The sequence below is a fragment of the Leucoraja erinacea genome, unplaced genomic scaffold, assembly GCF_028641065.1.
Source record: "Leucoraja erinacea ecotype New England unplaced genomic scaffold, Leri_hhj_1 Leri_316S, whole genome shotgun sequence".
Lineage (NCBI taxonomy): Eukaryota > Metazoa > Chordata > Chondrichthyes > Rajiformes > Rajidae > Leucoraja > Leucoraja erinaceus.
This window is the reverse complement of record NW_026576217.1, coordinates 125,001-145,919: the sequence shown is the minus strand read 5'-3', so window position 1 is coordinate 145,919 and position 20,919 is coordinate 125,001. Positions and strand designations below refer to the sequence as shown.

At 52.7% G+C, this 20,919-nt stretch overlaps 1 protein-coding gene across 1 annotated transcript in view; it reads right to left on the bottom strand.

Moving 5' to 3' along the window:
- Positions 1-10,737: 10,737 nt before the first annotated feature.
- Positions 10,738-20,919, bottom strand: part of LOC129693505 (uncharacterized) — a 74,192-nt gene continuing 64,010 nt past the window's right edge. The window contains exons 13-17 of the mRNA XM_055630316.1: positions 20,811-20,898; positions 17,669-17,819; positions 15,255-15,329; positions 12,047-12,149; positions 10,738-10,864 (exon numbers count right to left, since the gene is read on the bottom strand). Coding sequence (XP_055486291.1) covers positions 10,769-10,864; positions 12,047-12,149; positions 15,255-15,329; positions 17,669-17,819; positions 20,811-20,898 — 513 coding nt within the window. The 3' untranslated portion in view covers positions 10,738-10,768. The remainder of the gene's footprint in view (positions 10,865-12,046; positions 12,150-15,254; positions 15,330-17,668; positions 17,820-20,810; positions 20,899-20,919) is intronic.

Genomic DNA, 20,919 nt, shown 5'->3' with positions numbered 1-20,919 from the left:
AGTTGGGCCGAAGGGCCTGTCTCCTCTACGACAGTGATGCCACATTTGGGGCATAATGTTGCGTTTTCTGGTGATCTGCTGCAGGAAGTACGTGATGGAGTTGGAACGGGCGCAGACAAGATTTACAAGGATATTTCTCAAGTGTGTTTACTAAGGGCATGTTTCCGTGCCGTGTGACTCAACTGCTAATCTCTGAGGAAAGATGAATTCAAGCATAGTGCTCCCATTACATGGAAGGCAAATCACGTTGAAGAAATGTTCTTGGAGAATTTAGTGAACATAGATTGCTATTGAGAGAGAGGGGGGAGGGGGGGGAGTGACAAACTCCGTACAGACAGCACCTGTAGTCAGGATTGAACCCGGGTCTCTAGTTACTGCTGTGAGGCAGCAACTCTACCGCTGCACCACCGATGGCCCAGAGGAGGCAAGAACGCGCAAAGCTGGAGGACAAGTGCTGTAGACACAAGGAACTGCAGCTGCTGGAATCCTGAGCAAAGCACAGAGTGCTAACTCAGCGGGTCAGGCAGCATCTGTGGAGAACATGGATAGGTGACGTTTCACAGAGTGCTGGAGTAACTCAGCGGGTCAGGCAGCATCTGTGGAGAACATGGATAGGTGACCATTCGGGTCAGGACCGGGTTCATCGCTGTTTGTCCCAGCATGAGGATGGGCTGAGCTCCTTGGGCTTTAGAAGTTCCATGGTGAGTTTATTTAAACTTATTTAAACTTGCAGGAGAACTGTAAGTCTAGAGGGCGTCACGGTGGTGCAAGCGGTAGAGTTGCCGCCTCACAGCGCTGGAGACCCGGGTTCGATCCTGACCACGGGTGCTGTCTGTACAGAGTTTGTACGTTCTACCCGTGACCTGCGTGGGTTTTCTCCGGCTGCTCCGGTTTCCTCCCACACTCCAAAGACGTGCAGGTTTGCAGGTTAATTGGCTTCTGTATAATTGTCCCCAGTGTGTGTAGGAAAGGACTAGTATAAATGAGTGATGGCTGGCTGGCATGGACCCGGTGGGCAGAAGGGCCTGTTAGAGCGCTGTATCTCTAAACTAAACTGAATGTTGTCACTAGAGGGTCTCAAACAAAGGATTTGTGATAAGACGTTCGTCATAGAGTGATACAGCGTGGAAACAGGCCCTTCGGCCCAACGTGCCTACACTGACCCAGCTACATTAGTCCCACCTGCCTGCGTTTGGCCCATATCCCTCTAAACCTGTCCTATCCATGTACCTGTCTAAATGTTTCTTAAACGTTGGGATAGTCCCAGCCTCGACTACCTCCTCCGGCAGCTCGTTCCATACACCCACCACCCTCTGTGTGAATCTATCTATCAGATGGATCTATTGTCTGATCAATCTCTCCCTCCCAACCCCAGTCTCCTGCCTTATCTTCACAACCCCTGACACCTGCACTAATCAAGAATCTATAGAAACATAGAAATTAGGTGCAGGAGTAGGCCATTCGGCCCTTCGAGCCTGCACCGCCATTCAATATGATCATGGCTGATCATCCAACTCAGTATCCCGTACCCGCCTTTTCTCCATACCCCCTGATCCCCTTAGCCACAAGGGCCACATCTAACTCCCTCTTAAATATAGCCAATGAACTGGCCTCAACTACCCTCTGTGGCAGAGAGTTCCTATCTATCTCTGCCTGAAATATATCCACTGACTTGGCCTCCACAGTCTTCTGTGGCAAAGAATTCCGCAGATTCACCACCCTCTGACTAAAGAAATTCCTCCTCATCTCCTTCAATAGACAATAGGCGCAGGAGTAGGCCATTCGGCCCCTTCGAGCCAGCACCACCATTCAATGTGATCATGGCTGATCGTCCCCAATCAGTTCCCCGTTCCTGCCTTCTCCCCATATCCCCTGACTCCACTATCTTTCAGTCGTATCTAGCTCTCTCTTGAAAGTATCCAGAGAAATATCCTAACGGAATGTCCTCTGATTCTGAGGCTGTGAGGTGAGGGGGGGGGGGGGGGGGGGGGGGAGGGGGGGAGGGGGAAATGGAGAGTGGAGGAGGGAATAGAGTGGGGGATGGAACATGGGGGGGGAGGGGGACAGGTAACTAGAGAGAATCAAAGGGAGGTGGGTTAGGGAGAGAAGGGGAAAGATGGGAGAGAGGGGGGGTGGGAGGGAACATGAGGTGGGGAACAGAGTGGGAGGGAGGAGGATGAGGGAGCGGGGGTAGAGGGGAACATGGATGAGGAGGGGAAGGGGTGAGAAGGAATGTTTTGGAGGAGGAGGAGGGAACATGAGGGGGGGGGGGGGGGGGGAGGAGAGGGGGAGTGGTGGAAAATAGGGCCAAAGTCTAGTGCTAGACTCTCCCACTAGTGGAAACATCCTCTCCACACCCACTCTGTCCAGGGATTTCACTATTCTGTACGTTTCAATGAGTTTCGCCCCCTCATCCTTCTAAACCCCAGCGAGTGCAGGCCCAGTGCCGACAGACGCTCATCATATGTTAACCATGTACCTCAACACTAAAGCAAAGCCTCGCTGCGGGCTGGGGGGGGATGGGACATTAACACTGGCTCTCTCTGGCAGCTTGTTCCACAGTGTGGGAAGGATCAGACTTCCCTCTGTCCCGGACTCTTGGCTCCAAGTTTCCCCGAGTGGTTTGATTCCGTTTTGCACAAATAACAGCCTCATTCTCCCCCCCCCCCACCCCCACTCCCCAACCCAATCTCTCCCAGAGTCTCATCCACCCCCCCACCCCCATATCCCGTGCCCCCCCCCCTCCCAAATCCCCATCCTGAACCCCTTTCCCTCCTCCAGTGGATATTCTATTCACTCCCCCCTGCTGGAAGGTGAACCTCCTGTGATCCAGGGCTCCTTGCTTTCCCTGGCTCCGTGACAAACCTGCTGCCGGGATGTTTTCCCTGGTTTTAACGAACGCCTGGAATTCCAGGAACACTTTCCCTGTTGTGTCTGGAAGGAATGTAGCGCCGACGAGAAGTCACGCAGTCCCTGTAGCGAGCACAAGGAAGGGTTGTTCTCATCCCCCTCTCCCAGCCCAGACCACAGGCCCTTCGGCCCACAATGTCCGTGCCTGCCCGCGTTCCGTACCCCTCCATATAGGTGTGAGGAGGATGCTAGGAGACTGCAAGGTGACTTGGATAGGCTGGGTGAGTGGGCAATGTTTGGCACGATGCAGTATAATGTGGATAAATGTGAGGTTATCCATTTTGGTGGCAAAAAAACAGGAAAAGCAGACTATTATCTAAATGGTGGCCGATTGGGAAAGGGGGAGATGCAGCGAGACCTGGGTGTCATGGTACACCAGTCATTGAAGGTAGGCATGCAGGTGCAGCAGGCAGTAAAGAAAGCAAATGGTATGTTGGCTTTCATAGCAAGAGGATTTGAGTATAGGAGCAGGGAGGTTCTACTGCAGTTGTACAGGGTCTTGGTGAGACCACACCTGGAGTATTGCGTGCAGTTTTGGTCTCCAAATCTGAGGAAGGACATTATTGCCATAGAGGGAGTGCAGAGAAGGTTCACCAGACTGATTCCTGGGATGGTCAGGACTGGTCTTATGAAGAAAGACTGGATAGACCTTGGTTTATACTCTCTAGAATTTAGGAGATTGAGAGGGGATCTTATAGAAACTTACAAAAATTCTTAAGGGTTGGACAGGCTAGATGCAGGAAGATTGTTCCCGATGTTGGGGAAGTCCAGGACAAGGGGGTCACAGCTTAAGGATAAGGGGGAAATCCTTTAGAACCGAGATGAGGAGAACTTTTTTCACACAGAGAGTGGTGAATCTCTGGAACTCTCTGCCACAGAGGGTAGTTGAGGCCAGTTCATTGGCTATATTTAAGAGGGAGTTAGATGTGGCCCTTGTGGCAAGGGGATCAGAGGGTATGGAGAGAAGGCAGGTACGGGATACTGAGGTGGATGATCAGCCATGATCATATTGAATGGCGGTGCAGGCTCGAAGGGCCGAATGGCCTACTCCTGCACCTAATTTCTATGTTTCTATGTTTCTATATCCATGTGCCTGTCTGACATCCTCTTAAACACCACCACCCCTGGCAACGCGTTCCAGGCCCCCACCACCCTCTGTGTGAAGAAAGAGAGGATGTTTCCACTAGTGGGAGAGTCTAGGACCAGAGGTCACAGCCTCAGAATGAAAGAACGCTCTTTTAAGAAGGAGATAGCTCTCCAAATCCCACCCATTCTGAATCCATACAACCATAGAAAATAGGTGCAGGACAAGGCCATTCGGCCCTTCAAGCCAGCACCGCCATTCAATGTGACCATCCACAATCAATAACCCGTGCCTGCCTCCTCCCCATATCCCTTGACTCCACTAGCCCCTAGAGCTCTATCTAACTCTCTCTTAAATCCATTCAGTGACTTGGCCTCCACTGCCCTCTGTGGCAGGGAATTCCACAAATTCACAACTCTCTGGGAGAAAACGATTTTTCTCACCTCAGTCTTAAATGGCTTCTCATCCCCTTTCTGTCCTGGGTCTCCTCCATGGCCAGAGTGAGTCCCACCGTAAATTGGAGGAGCAGCGCCCCATATTCCACTTGGGTATTTTACACCCCAGCAGTATGAACATTGACTTCTCCATATTTCAGGTAGTCCCTGCTTTCTCCCTCCTTCCCCTCCCCTTCCCAGCTCCCCCACAGCACACTGTCTCCGCCTCTTCCTTTCTTCTTCCCACCCCCACATCAGTCTGAAGAAGGGTCTCGACCCGAAACGTTGTCTATTTCCTTCGCTCCATGGATGCTGCCTCACCCGCTGAGTTTCTGCAGCATTTTTATCTCCCTTCCTTTGGGAAGGAGATGAGGAGGAATTTCTTTAGTACTGAGTGGGGATGATCAGCCATGATCACATTGAATGGCGGTGCTGGCTTAAAGGGCCGGATGGCCTACTCCTACACCTATTGTCTATAGTCAGAGGGTGGTGAATCTGTGGAATTCTTTGCCACTGACGGCTGTGGAGGCCAAGTCAATGGATATTTTTAAGGCGGAAATAAGATTGTTAGTTAGTGTGGGGTGTCAGGGGTTATGAGAAGGCAGGAGAATGGGGCTGGGAGGGAGAGATAGATTAGCCATGATTAAATGGCGGAGTAGACTTGATGGGCCGAATGGCCTAATTCTGGCCCTATCACTTGTGACCTTGCTGGGCCCAAACTGTCCCCCTGCTCACCTTACAGCTGTACCTCTCATCATTTTAATGGGCTTCAGTAAATTGCCCCCCGTGTGTGTAGGGGTGTTAGTGTACGGGTGATCGCTGGTTGACATCGACTCAGTGGGCCGAAGGGCCTGTTTCCGTGCTGGATCTCTAAAGTAAACTATAATATCTGCCTCCACCACCACCCCTGGCAGACGCTCCAGGCCCCCACCACCCTCTGTGTCAAAAACCTATCCCCCCCCACACACACACACACACCTTAAAGCTATGCCCTCCAGTGTTGGACATTTCCACCCTGGGAAAAATGGTTGTCTGTCTATCTTAACGATAATTACATATACTTTTGTATAATTCTATACACTCCCTCAGGACCTCCCCCAGTCTCCTGCCGTTCCATAGAAAACAATCCAACCTCTCCCTGTAGCTGAAACCCTCTAATCCAGGCAACATTCTGGTGAACCTCCTCTGCACCCTCTCCAAAGCCCACACAACCTTCCTGTAATGGGGGCGACCAGAACTGCACACAATACTACACATGTGGCCCGACCAAAGTCCTACAGAGCTGCATCCTGACTCTTGTACTCAACGACTCGACCGATGAAGGCTCGTGTATCGCCGCCCTGTTAAATATTCTATTTATTTGTTGAAGGAATCTTCAGACCCTTTGTTTGACTTGAAAACCCTTGGTTTCAGGGTGCAAGACTATTTGACCCATCGAATCCACCATTGTAGATGTAGCCCAGTCCATCACACACACCACACTCCCCACCATTGTAGATGTAGCCCAGTCCATCACACACACACCACACTCCCCACCATTGTAGATGTAGCCCAGTCCATCACACACACCACACTCCCCACCCACCATCTACACTTCACGCTGCCTCAGGAAAGCAGCCGACACTATCACCGACTTGTCCATGTCCCACCCCGGTCATTCCTTCTTCTCCCCGCTCCCGTCCGGCAAAAGGTACAGAAGCTTGAAAGCGCGCACCACCAGACTCAGGAACAGCTTCTTCCCCTCTGTTATCGGGCTTCTGAACGGTCCTTCCATAAGCTAGGGTACTGTCCGATTCACCTCCACCCCATTGTGGACATTGGACTTTGTCTGTGGAACTGATGCGCTACAATGCTGAGAACTATATTCTGCACTCTGTATCTTCCCCTTTGCTCTACCTGTTGGACTGGAGTTTGGCCTGATTGTATTTATGTCGAGTATTATCTGATCTGTTTGGACAGCGTGTGAAACAAAGCTGATCACTGTACCTCGGTACACGTGGCAATAATAAACTTAACTTAAGAGACAGTTTCTTCCCGGCTGTTATCAGGCAACTGAACCATCCTCTCAACTAGAGAGACATCCTAAACTACTATCTACCTCATTGAAGACCCTCAGACTACCTCTGATTGGACTTTACCTTGCACTAAACATTATTCCCTTTATCCTGTATCTGTACACTGTGGACGGCTCGATTGTAATCATGTATTGTCTTTCCGCTGACTGGTTTAGCACACAACAAAAGCTTTTCACTGCACATCTGTACACGTGACAATATTAAACGTAAACCTAACACAAGGCCGCAAGCCCGGGTAATATCCTGGTGAATTGTTCTGCACCTTTTCCAACTTCATGCCATCCCATTATATTTGAGTTTTTAGGAGCCAGGTTTAACGCAGCAACAGTGTGAGGAACCGCTGCTGTTGTGCGGAAGCTTTGAAGGCGTCACGGTGGCGCAGCGGTAGAGTTGCTGCCTCACAGCGCCGGAGACCCGGGTTCCATCATGACTACGGGTGCTGTCTGTACGGAGTTTGCACGAGCAAATCTGCGTGGGTTTTCTCTGAGATCTTCGGTTTTCTCCCACACTCCAAAGACGGCAGGTTTGTAGGTTAATTGGCTTTGGTTAAATTGTAAATTGTCCCTAGTGTGTGTAGGATGGTGTTAGTGTGCGGGGATCGCTGGTCGGCGCAGGCTCTAAATGAAAAATGAAACACTGGAGGAGTTATCTTCAACAGGTGTGAAGTTAAGACAAAAATGCTGGAGAAACTCAGTGGGTGAGGCAGCATCTATTGAGCGAAGGAATAGGTGACGTTTCGTGTCGAGACCCTTCTTCAGAAGAGAAGACAGTGGACTGTGGCTGGGAAGGGGAGGGGAAGGAGAAAGAAAGCAGGGACTACCTGAAATTGGAGAAGTCAATGTTCATACCGCTGGGGTGTAAACTACCCAAGCGGAATATGAGGTGCTGTTCCTCCAATTTGCGGTGGGCCTCACTCTGGCCATGGAGGAGGCCCAGGACAGAAAGGTCGGATTGGGAATGGGAGGGGGAGTTGAAGTGCTGAGCCACCGGGAGATCAGGTTGTTTATTGCGAACCGAGCGGAGGTGTTGGGCGAAGCGATCGTCAAGCCTGCGCTTGGTCTCACCGATGTAGAGCAGCTGACACCTAGAGCAGCGGATGCAATAGATGAGGTTGGAGGAGGTGCAGGTGAACCTCTGCCGCACCTGGAAAGACGGCTTGGGTCCTTGGATGGAGTCGAGGGGGGCAGGTAAAGCGACAAGTGTAGCATTTCCTGCAGTTGCAGGGGAAACATAGAAATTAGATGCAGGAGTAGGTCATTCGGCCCTTCGAGCCTGCACCGCCATTCAATATGATCATGGCTGATCATCCAACTCAGTATCCCGTACCTGCCTTCTCTCCATACCCCCTGATCACTTTAGCCACAAGGGCCACATCTAACTCCCTCTTAAATATAGCCAATGAACTGGCCTCAACTACCTTCTGTGGCAGAGAGTTCCAGAGATTCACCACTCTCTGTGTGAAAAATGTTTTTCTCATCTCGGTCCTAAAAAGTTTCCCCCTTATCCTTAAACTGTGACCCCTTGTTCTGGACTTCCCCAACATCGGGAAGAATCTTCCTGCATCTAGCCTGTCCAACCCCTTAAGAATTTTGTAAGTTTCTATAAGATCCCTCCTCAGTACCAGGGGAGGGGTGGTTTGGGTGGGAAGGGACGAATTGACCAGGGAGTTACGGAGGGAACGGTCTCTGTGGAAAGCAGAAAGGGGAGGAGATGGGAAGATGTGGCCCCGTTGTGGGATCCCGTTGGAGGTGGCGAAAATGTTGGAGGATTATTTGTTGTATGTGACGGCAGGTAGGGTGGAAGGCTTGGAACACCTCATCCTGGGTGCAGATGCGGCGTAGACGGAGGAATTGGGAGTAGGGGATAGAGTCCTTACAGGAAGCAGGGTGGGAAGAAGTGTAGTCCAGATAGCCATGGGAGTCAGTGGGTTCATCAGGTGAGAGATTGTTTTAGTTTAGTTTAGAGATACAGCGCGGAAACGTGTTTATGTGTGTGTGTGTGTGTGTGTGTGTGTGTGTGGGTGTGTGTGTGTGTGTGTGTGTGTGTGTGTGTGTGTGTGTGTGTGTGTGTGTGTGTGTGGGTGTGTGTGTGTGGGTGCGTGTGTGGGTGTGTGTGTGTGTGTGTGTGGGTGTGCGTGGGTGCGTGTGTGTGTGTGTGGGTGTGTGTGTGTGTGTGTGTGTGTGTGTGTGTGTGGGTGCGTGTGTGTGTGTGTGTGTGTGTATGTGTGGGTGTGTGTGTGTGTGTGTGTGTGTGTGTGTGTGTGTGTGTGTGTGTGTGCGTGTGTGTGTGTGTGCGTGGGTGTGCGCGTGTGTGTGTGTGGGTGTGTGTGTGTGTGTGTGTGTGGGTGTGGGTGGGGGTGTGTGTGGGGGTGTGTGTGTGTGTGTGGGTGTGTGTGTGTGTGTGCGTGTGTGTGTGCTGGCTTCAACGGGTCAGTTGCAGGGAGGGGGATTGTAGCAGTGGGGAAGAGAACACACGTAGGCAGTGAATTTACAGGAATATATATTTGCAGTCTCTGCCTCTCCTCATTTTTGTTCAAATCATCTCCTACATGGTTGTAAAAACTTGATTTTCTTTTTTTTAATATATATATATAAAGACATTGTGCATTTTATAAAATGTAAAATCAGCTCGTTCGGGCGTGGGCTGCCGGGTACTGAGCGGTCTCAGGGCAGCGCCCCTCAGAGGTCCCCCTCCTCAACCCCCCCCCCCCACCCCCCTGCCCACCGCCATCAATTGACAATCAGTGAAGCAGCAAGTTTATTTGGCGATGAGAATGGGAGGGTGGGGGGGTCAGAGGAGAGCTGGTGGGGGGGGGGGGTGGGAAGCAGCATTGGAAGGGGGCTGCTGCCCAGAGTTCCCGGATCCACCACGGTGACCGGCACCTCCCGCCCTGCCAACCCGCTCCCGGTGTGGGGGGGGCAGGGGCCGCCAGCAATCACCCGCACGGAACGCTGCCATTGATCAAAGGGCCCAGGGTACTGGTGAAGGACAGGGGTGGCTGTGGTGGGGGGCAGGGTGGGGAGTGGAGAGGGGGATGGGGGGGTGGGGAGAGGGTGGAAATGGGATGGGAAAGAGACAGGGAGGGGGGAGAAGAAGAGAGGGCAATGGGGATGTGGAGAGGGGGTGTGTGGAGAGACGGGGTGGGGGTATGGGGAGAGGGGTTGGGGAGAGGGGGAGTGGAGATGAGGGGTTGGTCAGTGTTGAGCTCTCCAAATTCAGACGGCAAGAACGTTAAGGCCAGCAGGGACCTCCTTGAGGGGGGGGGGAAGGTAGATGGTGAATACTGGGGTCTCCCCACCCTATGGTCCACTCCCCCCCACCCCCCCCCCCCCCCACCGGAATGTGTAGAGTTTACTACAGTCATCGAGGTGAACAGCACAGAAAACAGGCCCTTCGGCCCCACCCTCTCCCTGCCAACCGGGATGGGAAGTGGTGGGAAGCTCCAATGGGGGGGGGGTCTCTAGTCCAGGCTCCTCTCCCCACGCCCCTCGGTCCATGAGGGGGGGCAGGAAGTGGAGACGCAGAGAGCTCCCCTCCCCCTCCCCCCCTCCCCCTCCGTGTCGATCCTTGATCCAACTCGAAGCCCCTCACCGTCGCTCGGCGTTACGGAAACATTCCCACGGTGCGATGCGATCTCCCCCCCCCGGCTCCCGCACCCCCTCCACTGAGAGAGGGGAGGGAGGGGGAGGGGGGAACGGTGGGGGGGGGGGGGGGGGGGGGCAGTCAGTGGTGCTGTGTTGGGGGAGAGGAGAGTGGTTAGTAATGGGGGAGAGAGAGGGGGGGGGGAGGGGATACGGCAGGAGCGGGGGAGGGGGGGGAGCGGGGGAGGGGCCATGAGAGGGGGGAGCGCGGGGGAAGGGCTAGGAGAGGGGGAGCAGTCAGTGGGAGCGGAGGGGTCAGAAGCGGGGAGAGGTCAGGAGCGGGGGAGAGGTCAGGAGCGGGGGAGGGGTCAGGAGCAGGGGAGAGGTCAGAGGGCGGACAGAGTGGGGGAGGGGGGGGACGAGTTGGGGTTGAGGGGGCGTTTACACAGAGTTCGGACGAGGGGGGGCAGTGAGGTGGACAGGAGTGGTGTGGGGGGTGGGGGAGGCGATAGACACAGAGCCACGCCTAGCGGGCAGTGGGGGGTTGGGACAGGGTTAGTGAGCAGAGAGGGGATATTCGGGGGGGGGGTGGGGAGGGTGGGATGGGAGGACGGGGACGAACAGGGAAGGACAGACACTCACACCGGGGAGAGAGAGGGGGGGGGGGTACTCACAGAGCCGTGCCTAGTGGGCACTTCCCCCCCGGGCAGCCCCCCCCAGGGTTCTGTAGCTGTTGTCTGGGTATCTGATCACCAGCTTGGTTCCCTCCAGCTCCATACCCTGCAGTGGGGGAGAGAGAGAGAGAGAGAGGGGGGGGGTTAGTATCACCACCACCTACCCACCTCCCTCCCTGCCTGCGCTTGGTCCATATCCCTCCAAACTTGTCCTATTCATGTACCTGTCTAACTGTTTCTTAAACACTGGGATAGTCCCAGCCTCCTCCGGCAGCTCGTTCCATACACCCACCACCCTTTGTGTGAAAAAGTTACCCCTCGGATTCCTATTAACTCTTTTCCCCTTCACCTTGAACCCATGTCCCCTGGTCCTTGAGACTGTGCATCTACCCGATAGAAACACAGAAACTAGGTGCAGGAGGAGGCCATTCGGCCCTTCGAGCCAGCACCGCCATTCATTGTGATCATGGCTGATCGTCCCCTAGCAATAACCCGTGCCTGCCTTCTCCCCATATCCCTTGACTCCACTAGCCCCTAGAGCTCTATCAAACTCTCTCTTAAATCCATCCAGTGACTTGGCCTCCACTGCCCTCTGCGACAGGGAATTCCACAAATTCACAACTCTCTGGGTGAAAACGTGTTTTCTCACCTCAGCCTTAAATGACCTCCCCTTTATTCTAAGACTGTGGCCCCTGGTTCTGGACTGGCCCAACATTGGGGACATTTTTCCTGCATCTAGCTTGTCCAATCCTTTTATAATTTTATATGTTTCTATAAGAACCCCCCTCATCCTTCTAAACTCCAGTGAATACAAGCCTAGTCTTTTCAATCTTTCCTCATATGACAGTCCTGCCATCCCAGGGATCAATCTCGTGAACCTACGCTGCACTGCCTCAATCACAAGGATGTCCTTCCTCAACTTAGGAGACCAAAACTGTACACTCATGAATTTGTATACCTTTATAAGATCACCCCTCATCCTCCTGCGCTCCATGAAATAGAGACCCAGCCCTGACCAACCTCTCCCTTGCGCTCACACCCTCTAGTCCTGGCAACATCCTCGTAAGGCCAAAGTTTTATGAAGCTGTAATGTTCAATGTTTCAGGCCGCCTCTGCTTTGCCACCCCCCCCACCCCACTACCTCCCTCCCTCCCTCCTTGCTCTCTGCGCCAATCCCTCCCTCTGTCTCCCCCCCGCCCCCTCCCATCTCCCCCCCTGCCCCCCCCCAGTGTGTGGGAGTTGGGAGTTGGGGGGGGGGAGAGCGGGGGGAAATGGGGGCAGTGGGTACCTGTAGCTCTGCGATAGCTCGCTCAGCTCCCTCCTTGGTGGTGAAGTTGATGAAGGCACAGAAGCGATCTTGAAGCATTCTCACGCTGTGGATGGCTCCCACACTGTGGGGGGGGGGGGGGGGGGGGGGGGGGGGGTAGTAGAGAGGCACCGTCAGCTCAACATGGGGCGAGGGGGGAACGCCAACCCGCCTAGGGGTGGGGGCTCCAGCTGCCCCCTCTCCACTCCCCCCCCCCCCCCCACCAACACACAGAGGCAGCTCTTGGCTAGTTTCAGTTTAGTTTAGTTTCGAGATACAGCGCGGAAACAGGCCCTTCGGCACACCTAGTTCGTGCCGACCCGCGATCCCCGCACACTAACACTATCCCACACCCACAAGGGACAATTTTTACTAAAGCCAATTAACCTACAAACCTGCACGTCTTTGGTGTGGGAGGAAACCGGAGCACCCAGAGAAAACCCACGCAGGTCACGGGGAGAACGTGCAAACTCCGTACAGACAGCACCTGTAGTCGGGATGGAACCCGCGTCTCTGGTGCTGTGAGGCAGCAACTCTACCTCTGCGCCACCGTGACACACAAAGCAATGGTCCCAGGACTCCCATATTCCCAATGATCCCGGCACTCCCATATTACAGATGGGACATTGTCTTGAGCAAAAGCAGCTGTTAAAAATACATTTGGACAGGCACATGGATAGGAAAGGTTTTGAGGGATATGGGCCAAACGCCGGCAGGTGGGACTTGTGTAGATGGGGCATGTTGGTTGGCATGGACTTGGTTGGCCAAAGGGTCCGTGTCCAAAATCTTCTTCAGTCTATAGGAGTGGGGGGGGGGGGGGGGGGGGGGTTTAGCCCAAGGGAGGGGCCGGGGGTAGAAGGGGAGGGGAAAGAGGGGGAAACAAAGGGATATGGGGGGGGTGGAGTGGGGGAGGGGAGCAGGGTGACTGGGGGAAATGTGTGTACATTGAGGGGGGGAAAGGGGCAAGGGAGGGGGGGGGGCCTCGTAGGGGGGTATTACTTGAATTGAGAAGATTGACGGCTCATACCGCTGGGTTGCAAACTATCCAAGCGGATTACGAGGTGCTGTTACTCCAGTTTGCGTGTGGCCACATTCTGGCAATGGAGGAGGTCTATAGAAACATAGACAATAGGTGCAGGAGGCCATTCGGCCCTTCGAGCCAGCACCACCATTCATTGTGATCATGGCTGATCATCGCCAATCAATAACCTGTCATCCCCAATCAATAGCCTTCTCCCCGTATCCCTTGACTTCACTAGCCCCTAGAGCTCTATCTAACTCCATCTTAAATCCATCCAGTGAATTGGCCTCCACTGCCCTCTGTGGCAGGGAATTCCACAAATTCACAACTCTCTGGGTGAAAAAGTTTTTTCTCTCCTCAGTCTTAAATGACCTCCCCTTTATTCTAAGGCTGTGGCCCCTGGTTCTGGACTCGCCCAACATTGGGAACATTTTTCCTGCATCTAGCTTGTCCAGTCCTTTTATAATGTTATATGTTTCTGTAAGATCCCCCTCATCCTGCCTCCCTTCCATCGACTCCATCTACACCTCACGCTGCCTCGGCAAGGCCAGCAGCATCATCAAGAACCAGTCTCACCCCGGTCACTCCCTCTTGTCCCCTCTGCCATCAGGCAAGAGGTACAGAAGTGTGAAAACACACACACCTCCAGATTCAGGGACAGTTTCTTCCCAACTGTTATCAGGCAACTGAACCATCCCACCACAACCAGAGAGCAGTCCTGAACTCCCATCTACCACATTGGTGATCATCAGAATATCCTTGATAGGACTTTGCTGGCTTTACCTTGCACTAAACATTATTCCTTTATCATGTATCTGTACATGTAGGTTTAAGGTGAAGGGGAAAAGATTTAATAGGAATCTGAGGGGCAACATTTTCACACAGAGGGTGGTGGGTGTATGGATCGAGCTGTCAGAGGAGGTAGTTGAGGCTGGGACTATCCCATTGTTTAAGAAACAATTAGACAGGTACATGGATAGGACAGGTTTGGAGGGATATGGACCAAGCGCAGGCAGGTGGGACTAGTGTAGCTGGGACATGTTGGGCAAGTTGCCCTGAAGGGCCTGTTATCATACTTGATTATAATCATGTATAGAAATATAGACAATCGGTGCAGGAGTAGGCCATTCGGTCCTTCGAGCCTGCACCGCCATTCGATATGATCATGGCTGATCATCCAACTCAGTATCCCATCCCTGCCTTCTCTCCATACCCCTTGATCCCTTTAACCACAGAGGCCACATCTAACTCCCTCTTTAATATAGCCAATGAACTGGCCTCAACTACCTTCTGTTGCAGAGAATTCCACAGATTCACCACTCTCTGTGTAAAAAATGATTTTCTCATCTCGGTCCTAAAAGACTTCCCTCTTATCCTTAAACTGTGACCCCTTGTTCTGGACTTCCCCAACATCGGGAATAATCTTCCTGCATCTAGCCTGTCCAACCCCTTAAGAATTTTGTAAGTTTCTATAAGATCCCCCCTCAATCTTCTAAATTCTAGCATGTACAAGCCGAGTCTATCCTCTGCCTCAGAGGGCGGTGGAGGCTGGTTCTCTGGATACTTTCAAGAGAGAGCTAGATAGGGCTCTTAAAGATTGTCTTATTGTCTTTCAATGGACAATAGGTGCAGGAGTCGGCCATTCGGCCCTTCGAGCTAGCACCACCATTCAATGTGATCATGGCTGATCATCCACAATCAGTACCCCGTTCCTGCCTTCTCCCCATATCTCCTGACTCCGCTATCTTCAAGAGCCCTATCTAGCTCTCTCTTGAAAGTATCCAGAGAACCGGCCTCCACCGCCCTCCGAGGTAGAGAATTCCACAGACTCACCACTCTCTGTGTGAAAAAGTGTTTCCTCGTCTCCGTTCTAAATGGCTTACCCCTTATTCTTAAACTGTGTGGCCCCTGGTTCTGGACTCCCCCAACATCGGGAACATGTTTCCTGCCTCTAGCGTGTGCAAACCCTTTAATAATCTTAATAATTCTGTTGACTGGTTAGCACAAAATCTCTTCCCTGTACCTGGGTACACGTGACAATAAATGGGACGGGGCTGAACCCTCCAATCTCTCACCCGCTGTGTTTACAGGGCGGGCATGGAGCAGACCCAGGGCCCCCTGCCACCCCGAACCGATCCCCCTCTGCTCCCCACGCGGGACGCCACTCACCTTTCAAACATTACACGCAGCGAGTCTTCGCTGATTCGAGTGGTCACATTCCCAATCCAGATGGGGAAGAGTTTGCTGGCAAGACACAAGTATTCCAGTGTCAGATGCAGAAGCAATCTGATGCACAGTCACACAACGTTCAAGAAGCAGTTAGACAGGTACATGGATAGGACAGGTTTGGAGGGATACGGGCCAAACGCAGGCAGGTGGGACATGTTGGGCCAGTGTGGGTGAGTTGGGCCGAAGGGCCTGTTTCCACACAGTATGACTCTATGACTATAACACCCAGCGCAGTGCAATAAGTCATAGGAGCAGAATTAGACCATTCGGCCCATCGAGTCTTCTCCACTATTCGACCATGGCTGTTCTATCTTTCCCCTCACAACTCCATTCTCCAGCCTTCTCCCCATATGTTAATTTGTTACTGGATGTTAATTTGTGTTTATTGTTGTTTATTATTGTATCATTGTATGTATGACTGCAGGCACAAAATTTCGTTCAGACCGTAAGGTCTGAATGACAATAAAGGAAATTCAATTCAATTCAATAACCTTTGACACCCTTACTAAGGGCCGGCACGGTGGCGCAGTGGTAGAGTTGCTGCCTCACAGCGCCAGAGACCCGGGTTCCATCCTGACCACGGGTGCTGTCTGTACGGAGTTTGTACATTCTCCCTGTGTGTTCTTTATCCAAGATCTCTGGTTTCCTCCCACACTCCAAAGACGTACAAGTATGAAGGTTAATTGGCTTGGTATAAATGTATAATGTAATCTTGCCCCCAGTGTGTATAGGATAGTCACAAAAAGCTGGAGTAACTCAGCGGGACAGGCAGCATCTCTAGAGAGAAGGAATGGGTGACATTTAGTGGTAGATGTCACCCATTCCTTCTTCTGGCGCATTCTACAGCCTTCGGTGGCAATGAATTCCAGATTCACCACCCTCTGACGAAAGATATTCCTCCTCACCTCCTTTCTAAAGGTACGTCCTTTAATTCTGAGGCTGTGTCCTCTGGTCCTAGACTCTCCCACTAGTGGAAACATCCTCTCCACAGCCACTCTACCCAAGCCATTCACTATTCTGTACATTTCAACGAGGCCCCCCCCTCATCCTTCTAAACTCCAGCTTGGAGTACATGTCCTCCGGTTCGTGATTTCCCTCCTCTGGGTGAAAGTCTGCATTCACTCCATCTATCACCTTTATGATCTTATCCACTTCTAAAGATCACCCATCAACCTCCTGCACTCCAAGGAGTAAAGTCCTAGTCTGTCCAACCTCTCCCTATAATTCAGGCCAGTCTCACCACGGCCGCTCCCTCTTCTCCCCTCTCCCATCGGGCAAGAGGTGCAGGAGTGTGAAAACGCACGCCTCCAGATTGAGTCTGAAGAAGAGTCTAGACCCAAAACGTCACCTATTGCTTCTCTCCATAGATGCTGCCTCACCCGCTGAGTTTCTCTAGCATTTTTGTCTACCTCCAGATTCAGGGATAACCATATAACCATATAACAATTACAGCACGGAAACAGGCCATCTCGACCCTTCTAGTCCATGCCGAACACGTATTCTCCCCTAGTCCCATATACCCGCGCTCAGACCATAACCCTCCATAGGATAGTTTTTTCCCAGCTGTTATCAGGCAACTCAACCATCCGATCATCAACTATGATCTTGTCCTGACCGCCCATCCACCTCGTTGGAGACATTTGAACTACTTTCATTTGGGTTCAAGGTCATATTTTGCACAAGGAGATGAGGAGGAATTTCTTCAGTCAGAGGGTGGTGAATCTGTGGAATTCATTGCCACAGATGGTGGTGGGGGATATTTTTAAGGTGGTGATTAATAGGTTCTTGATTAGTATGGGTGTCAGGGGTTATGGGGAGAAGGCAGGAGAATGGGGTTGAGGTAAAGAATGGATGTTTGTGGTAAGGAATGCTGTGGTGGATGTTTGTGTTAAATCGTATTGTGTATTGTGTGTTTTTTAAGTGTATCGCTGCTGGCAAATTCATTTCACTGCCCCTTCGGGTGCATGTGACAAATAAAATTGACTGACTTTGACTTTGAGAGGGAGAGATAGATCAGCCGGGGAAAACTCAACACAGGTCACGGGGAGAATGTAGAAACTCTGTACAGACAGCACCCGTAGTCAGGATCGAACCCGGGACTCTGGCGCCGTGGGGCAGCGACTCTACCGCTGCGCCACCGTGATGCCCTAAAGTTCTGCCCGAAGCTTCTTCCCCCCCCCCTACCCCCCCCCCCCCCCCCCCCTCCACACCCACCCCCGCTCTGGGCTGCCCTTCTTCCTCCCGCCCCCAACTACCCCCCCCCCCCCCCATCTCCTCCCCGTGCCCCCCCCCTCACTCTGGGCTGCCCTCCATGCACCGTGACCACCGCGGCCAGTGTCGGCCGGAGTTCTCACCAGGGTTGTTGTGCCGGCAGCGGCACGGGGGCTTTGTCTTTGTGTTTGTTCTGCGTTGAGTGTTTTTTCACCCGAACAAAGTCCTTGTCGTCTCCGTCGGACAGGCAGGTGCTGGAGCCGGAGCCGACATGGCTGCTTCCAGCTTTCTGTGCTGCACCAGGGAGAGAAGTGGCCGGGTTTAATTCAGCAGTTGGGAGGGCCTGTCGCAGCGCAGTTTAGTTTAGAGATACAGCGTGGAAACAGGCCTTCCGGACTGACCAGCGATCCCCGCACACTAACACTATCCTACACCCACTAGGGACAACTTTAACATTCTTACCAAGCCAATTAACCTACAAACCCGTACACCTTTGGAGTGTGGGAGGAAACCGAAGATCTCAGAGAAAATCCACGCAGGTCACGGGGAGAACGTACAAACTCCGTACAGGCAGCACACAAAGTCAGGATCACACCCAGGTCTTTGGCGCTCTGAGGCAGTAACTCTAGATGGGGTCTCTGGAGACTTTCAAGAGAGAGCTAGATAGGGCTCTTAAAGATAGCGGAGTCAGAGGATATGGGGAGAAAGCAGGAACGGGGTACTGATTGGGGATGATCAGCCATGATCACATTGAATGGCGGTGCTGGCTCGAAGGGCCGAATGGCCTCCTCCTGCACCTATTGTCTACCTCTGCACCACCGTGCCGCCTATACAAGATGTTGGCGAGGCTGCATTTAGTGTATTGGGCTCAGTTCTGGGCACCGTATTATAGGAAAGATGTTGGCAAGCTGGAAAGGGTATAGAGAAGATTTAGTGGTGTGCCACAGGGTTCGGTGCTGGGCCCATTCCTGTTTCTCATCTACATCAATGATTTGGATGAGAACATACAGGGTAAGATTAGCAAGTTTGCTGATGATACAAAAGTTAGTTGTTTTGCAGATAGTGAAGATGGTTGTGAACGATTGCAGCAGGATCTGGATCGATTGGCCAGGTGGGCGGAGCAATGGTTGATGGAATTTAATACAGAGAAGTGTGAGGTGTTGCATTTTGGGCCGTCGAACAAGGGAAGGACCTACACAGTAAATGGTTGGCCTCTGGGTAGTGTTGTGGAGCAGAGGGATCTAGCAGTACAGGTGCATGGTTCCTTGAAGGTCAAGTCGCAGGTAGATAAGGTGGTCAAAAAGGCTTTTGGCACTTTGGCCTTCATCAGTCAGAGTATTGAGTATAGAAGTTGGGAGGTCATGTTGCAGTTGTATAAGACGTTGGTGAGACCGCATTTAGAATATTGTGTTCAGTTCTGGGCACCATGTTACAGGAAAGATGTTGTCAAGCTGGAAACGGTTCAGAGAAGATTCACGAGGATGTTGCCGGGACCAGAGGGTGTGAGCTATAAGGGAGAGGTTGATTAGGCTGGGTCTCTATTCCATGGAGAGCAGGAGGATGAGGGGGATCTTATAGAGGTGTACAAAAGCATGAGAGGAATAGATCGGGTAGACACACAGAGTTTCTTGCCTAGAGTAGGGGAATGGAGGACCAGAGGACATAGGTTCAAGGTGGGGTGGGGGGGGGAGGGTGATTTAATAGGAACCAGAGTCATACAGCGTGGACACAGGCCCTTCGAGGACCAGAAACCGATGTCTTCCGGTCCTTAATTCCCCTACTCTGGGCAAGAGACTCTGTGCGTCTACCCGAGATATTCCTCTCATGATATTGTACACCTCTATAAGATCACCTCTCATCCTCCTCCACAGGGTGGTGGGTGTATGGAACGAGCTGCCAGAGGAGGTAGTTGAGGCTGGGACTATCCCAACGTTTAAGAAAGTTGGACGTGTGCATGGATAGGACAGGTTTAGATATGGGCGAAATTCGGGCAGGCGGGACTAGTGTAGATGGGGCATGTTGGTGGGTGTGGGCAGGTGGGACTAGTGTAGATGGGGCATGTTGGTGGGTGTGGGCAGGTGGGACTAGTGTAGATGGGGCATGTTGGTCGGGGAGTGACTAGGAAGATGGACTAGTGTAGATGGGGCATGTTGGTGTGGACAGGTGGGACTAGTGTAGATGGAGCATGTTGGTCGGTGTGGGCAGGTGGGACTAGTGTAGATGGGGCATGTTGGTGGGTGTGGGCAGGTGGGACTAGTGTAGATGGGGCATGTTGGTCGTTATGGAAATGAAATGATGAAATGATTCAATTTATTGTCATTGTCAGTGTACAGTACAGAGACAACGAAATGCATTTTTAGCATCTCCCTTTCAAGGGAGACACAGGGCGTCGCGGTGTGCCCGCGCCTGCCGCCGTTGCCCACGCCTGCCGCCTGGGCAGGTGGGACTAGTGTAGATGGGGCATGTTGGTCGGTGTGGGCAGGTGGGACTAGTGTAGATGGGGCATGTTGGTGGGTGTGGGCAGGTGGGACTAGTGTAGATGGGGCATGTTGGTCGGTGTGGGCAGGTGGGACTAGTGTAGATGGGGCATGTTGGTCTGTGGGCAGGTGGGACTAGTGTAGATGGGGCATGTTGTCGGGCGGTGTGGGCAGGTGGGACTAGTGTAGATGGGGCATGTTGGTCGGTGTGGGCAGGTGGGACTAGTGTAGATGGGGCATGTTGGTCGGGGTGGGGCTGGTGGGACTAGTGTAGATGGTGGGCAGTGTAGATGTCGCATAGTGGGCTGGGTGGGACTAGTGTAGATGGGGCATGTTGGTCTGTGTGGGCAGGTGGGACTAGTGTAGATGGGGCATGTTGGTGGGTGTGGGCAGGTGGGACTAGTGTAGATGGGGCATGGTGGTCGGTGTGGGCAGGTGGGACTAGTGTAGATGGGGCATGTTGGTCGGTGTGGCCTAGTTGGGCTGGAAAGGCCTGTTTCCGCGTTGTATCACTCGTATGGCTAGCGTAGATGGGGCATGTTGGTGGGTGTGGGCAGGTGGGACTAGTGTAGATGGGGCATGTTGGTGGGTGTGGGCAGGTGGGACTAGTGTAGATGGGGCATGTTGGTCGGTGTGGGCAAGTGGAACTAGTGTAGATGGGGCATGTTGGTCGGTGTGGGCTGGTGGGATGAGGGGCGTGTTTCCACACTGCATCAATATATGGCTTTGTATACTGGAACAGTGAGGTTCTTCCTTACTGCAACTTCCCAGGGCGGTGAAGGAAACAACACAGGGGTAATTCTCTCACCTGATGAAGATAACGCCTCCAGCGCTTGCTCAAAGCTTCCGTACAACTTCAGCGTTTCCTCACACTGCTGCTGTGTGAAACCTCGCTCCTGAAAACACAAATAGAACGG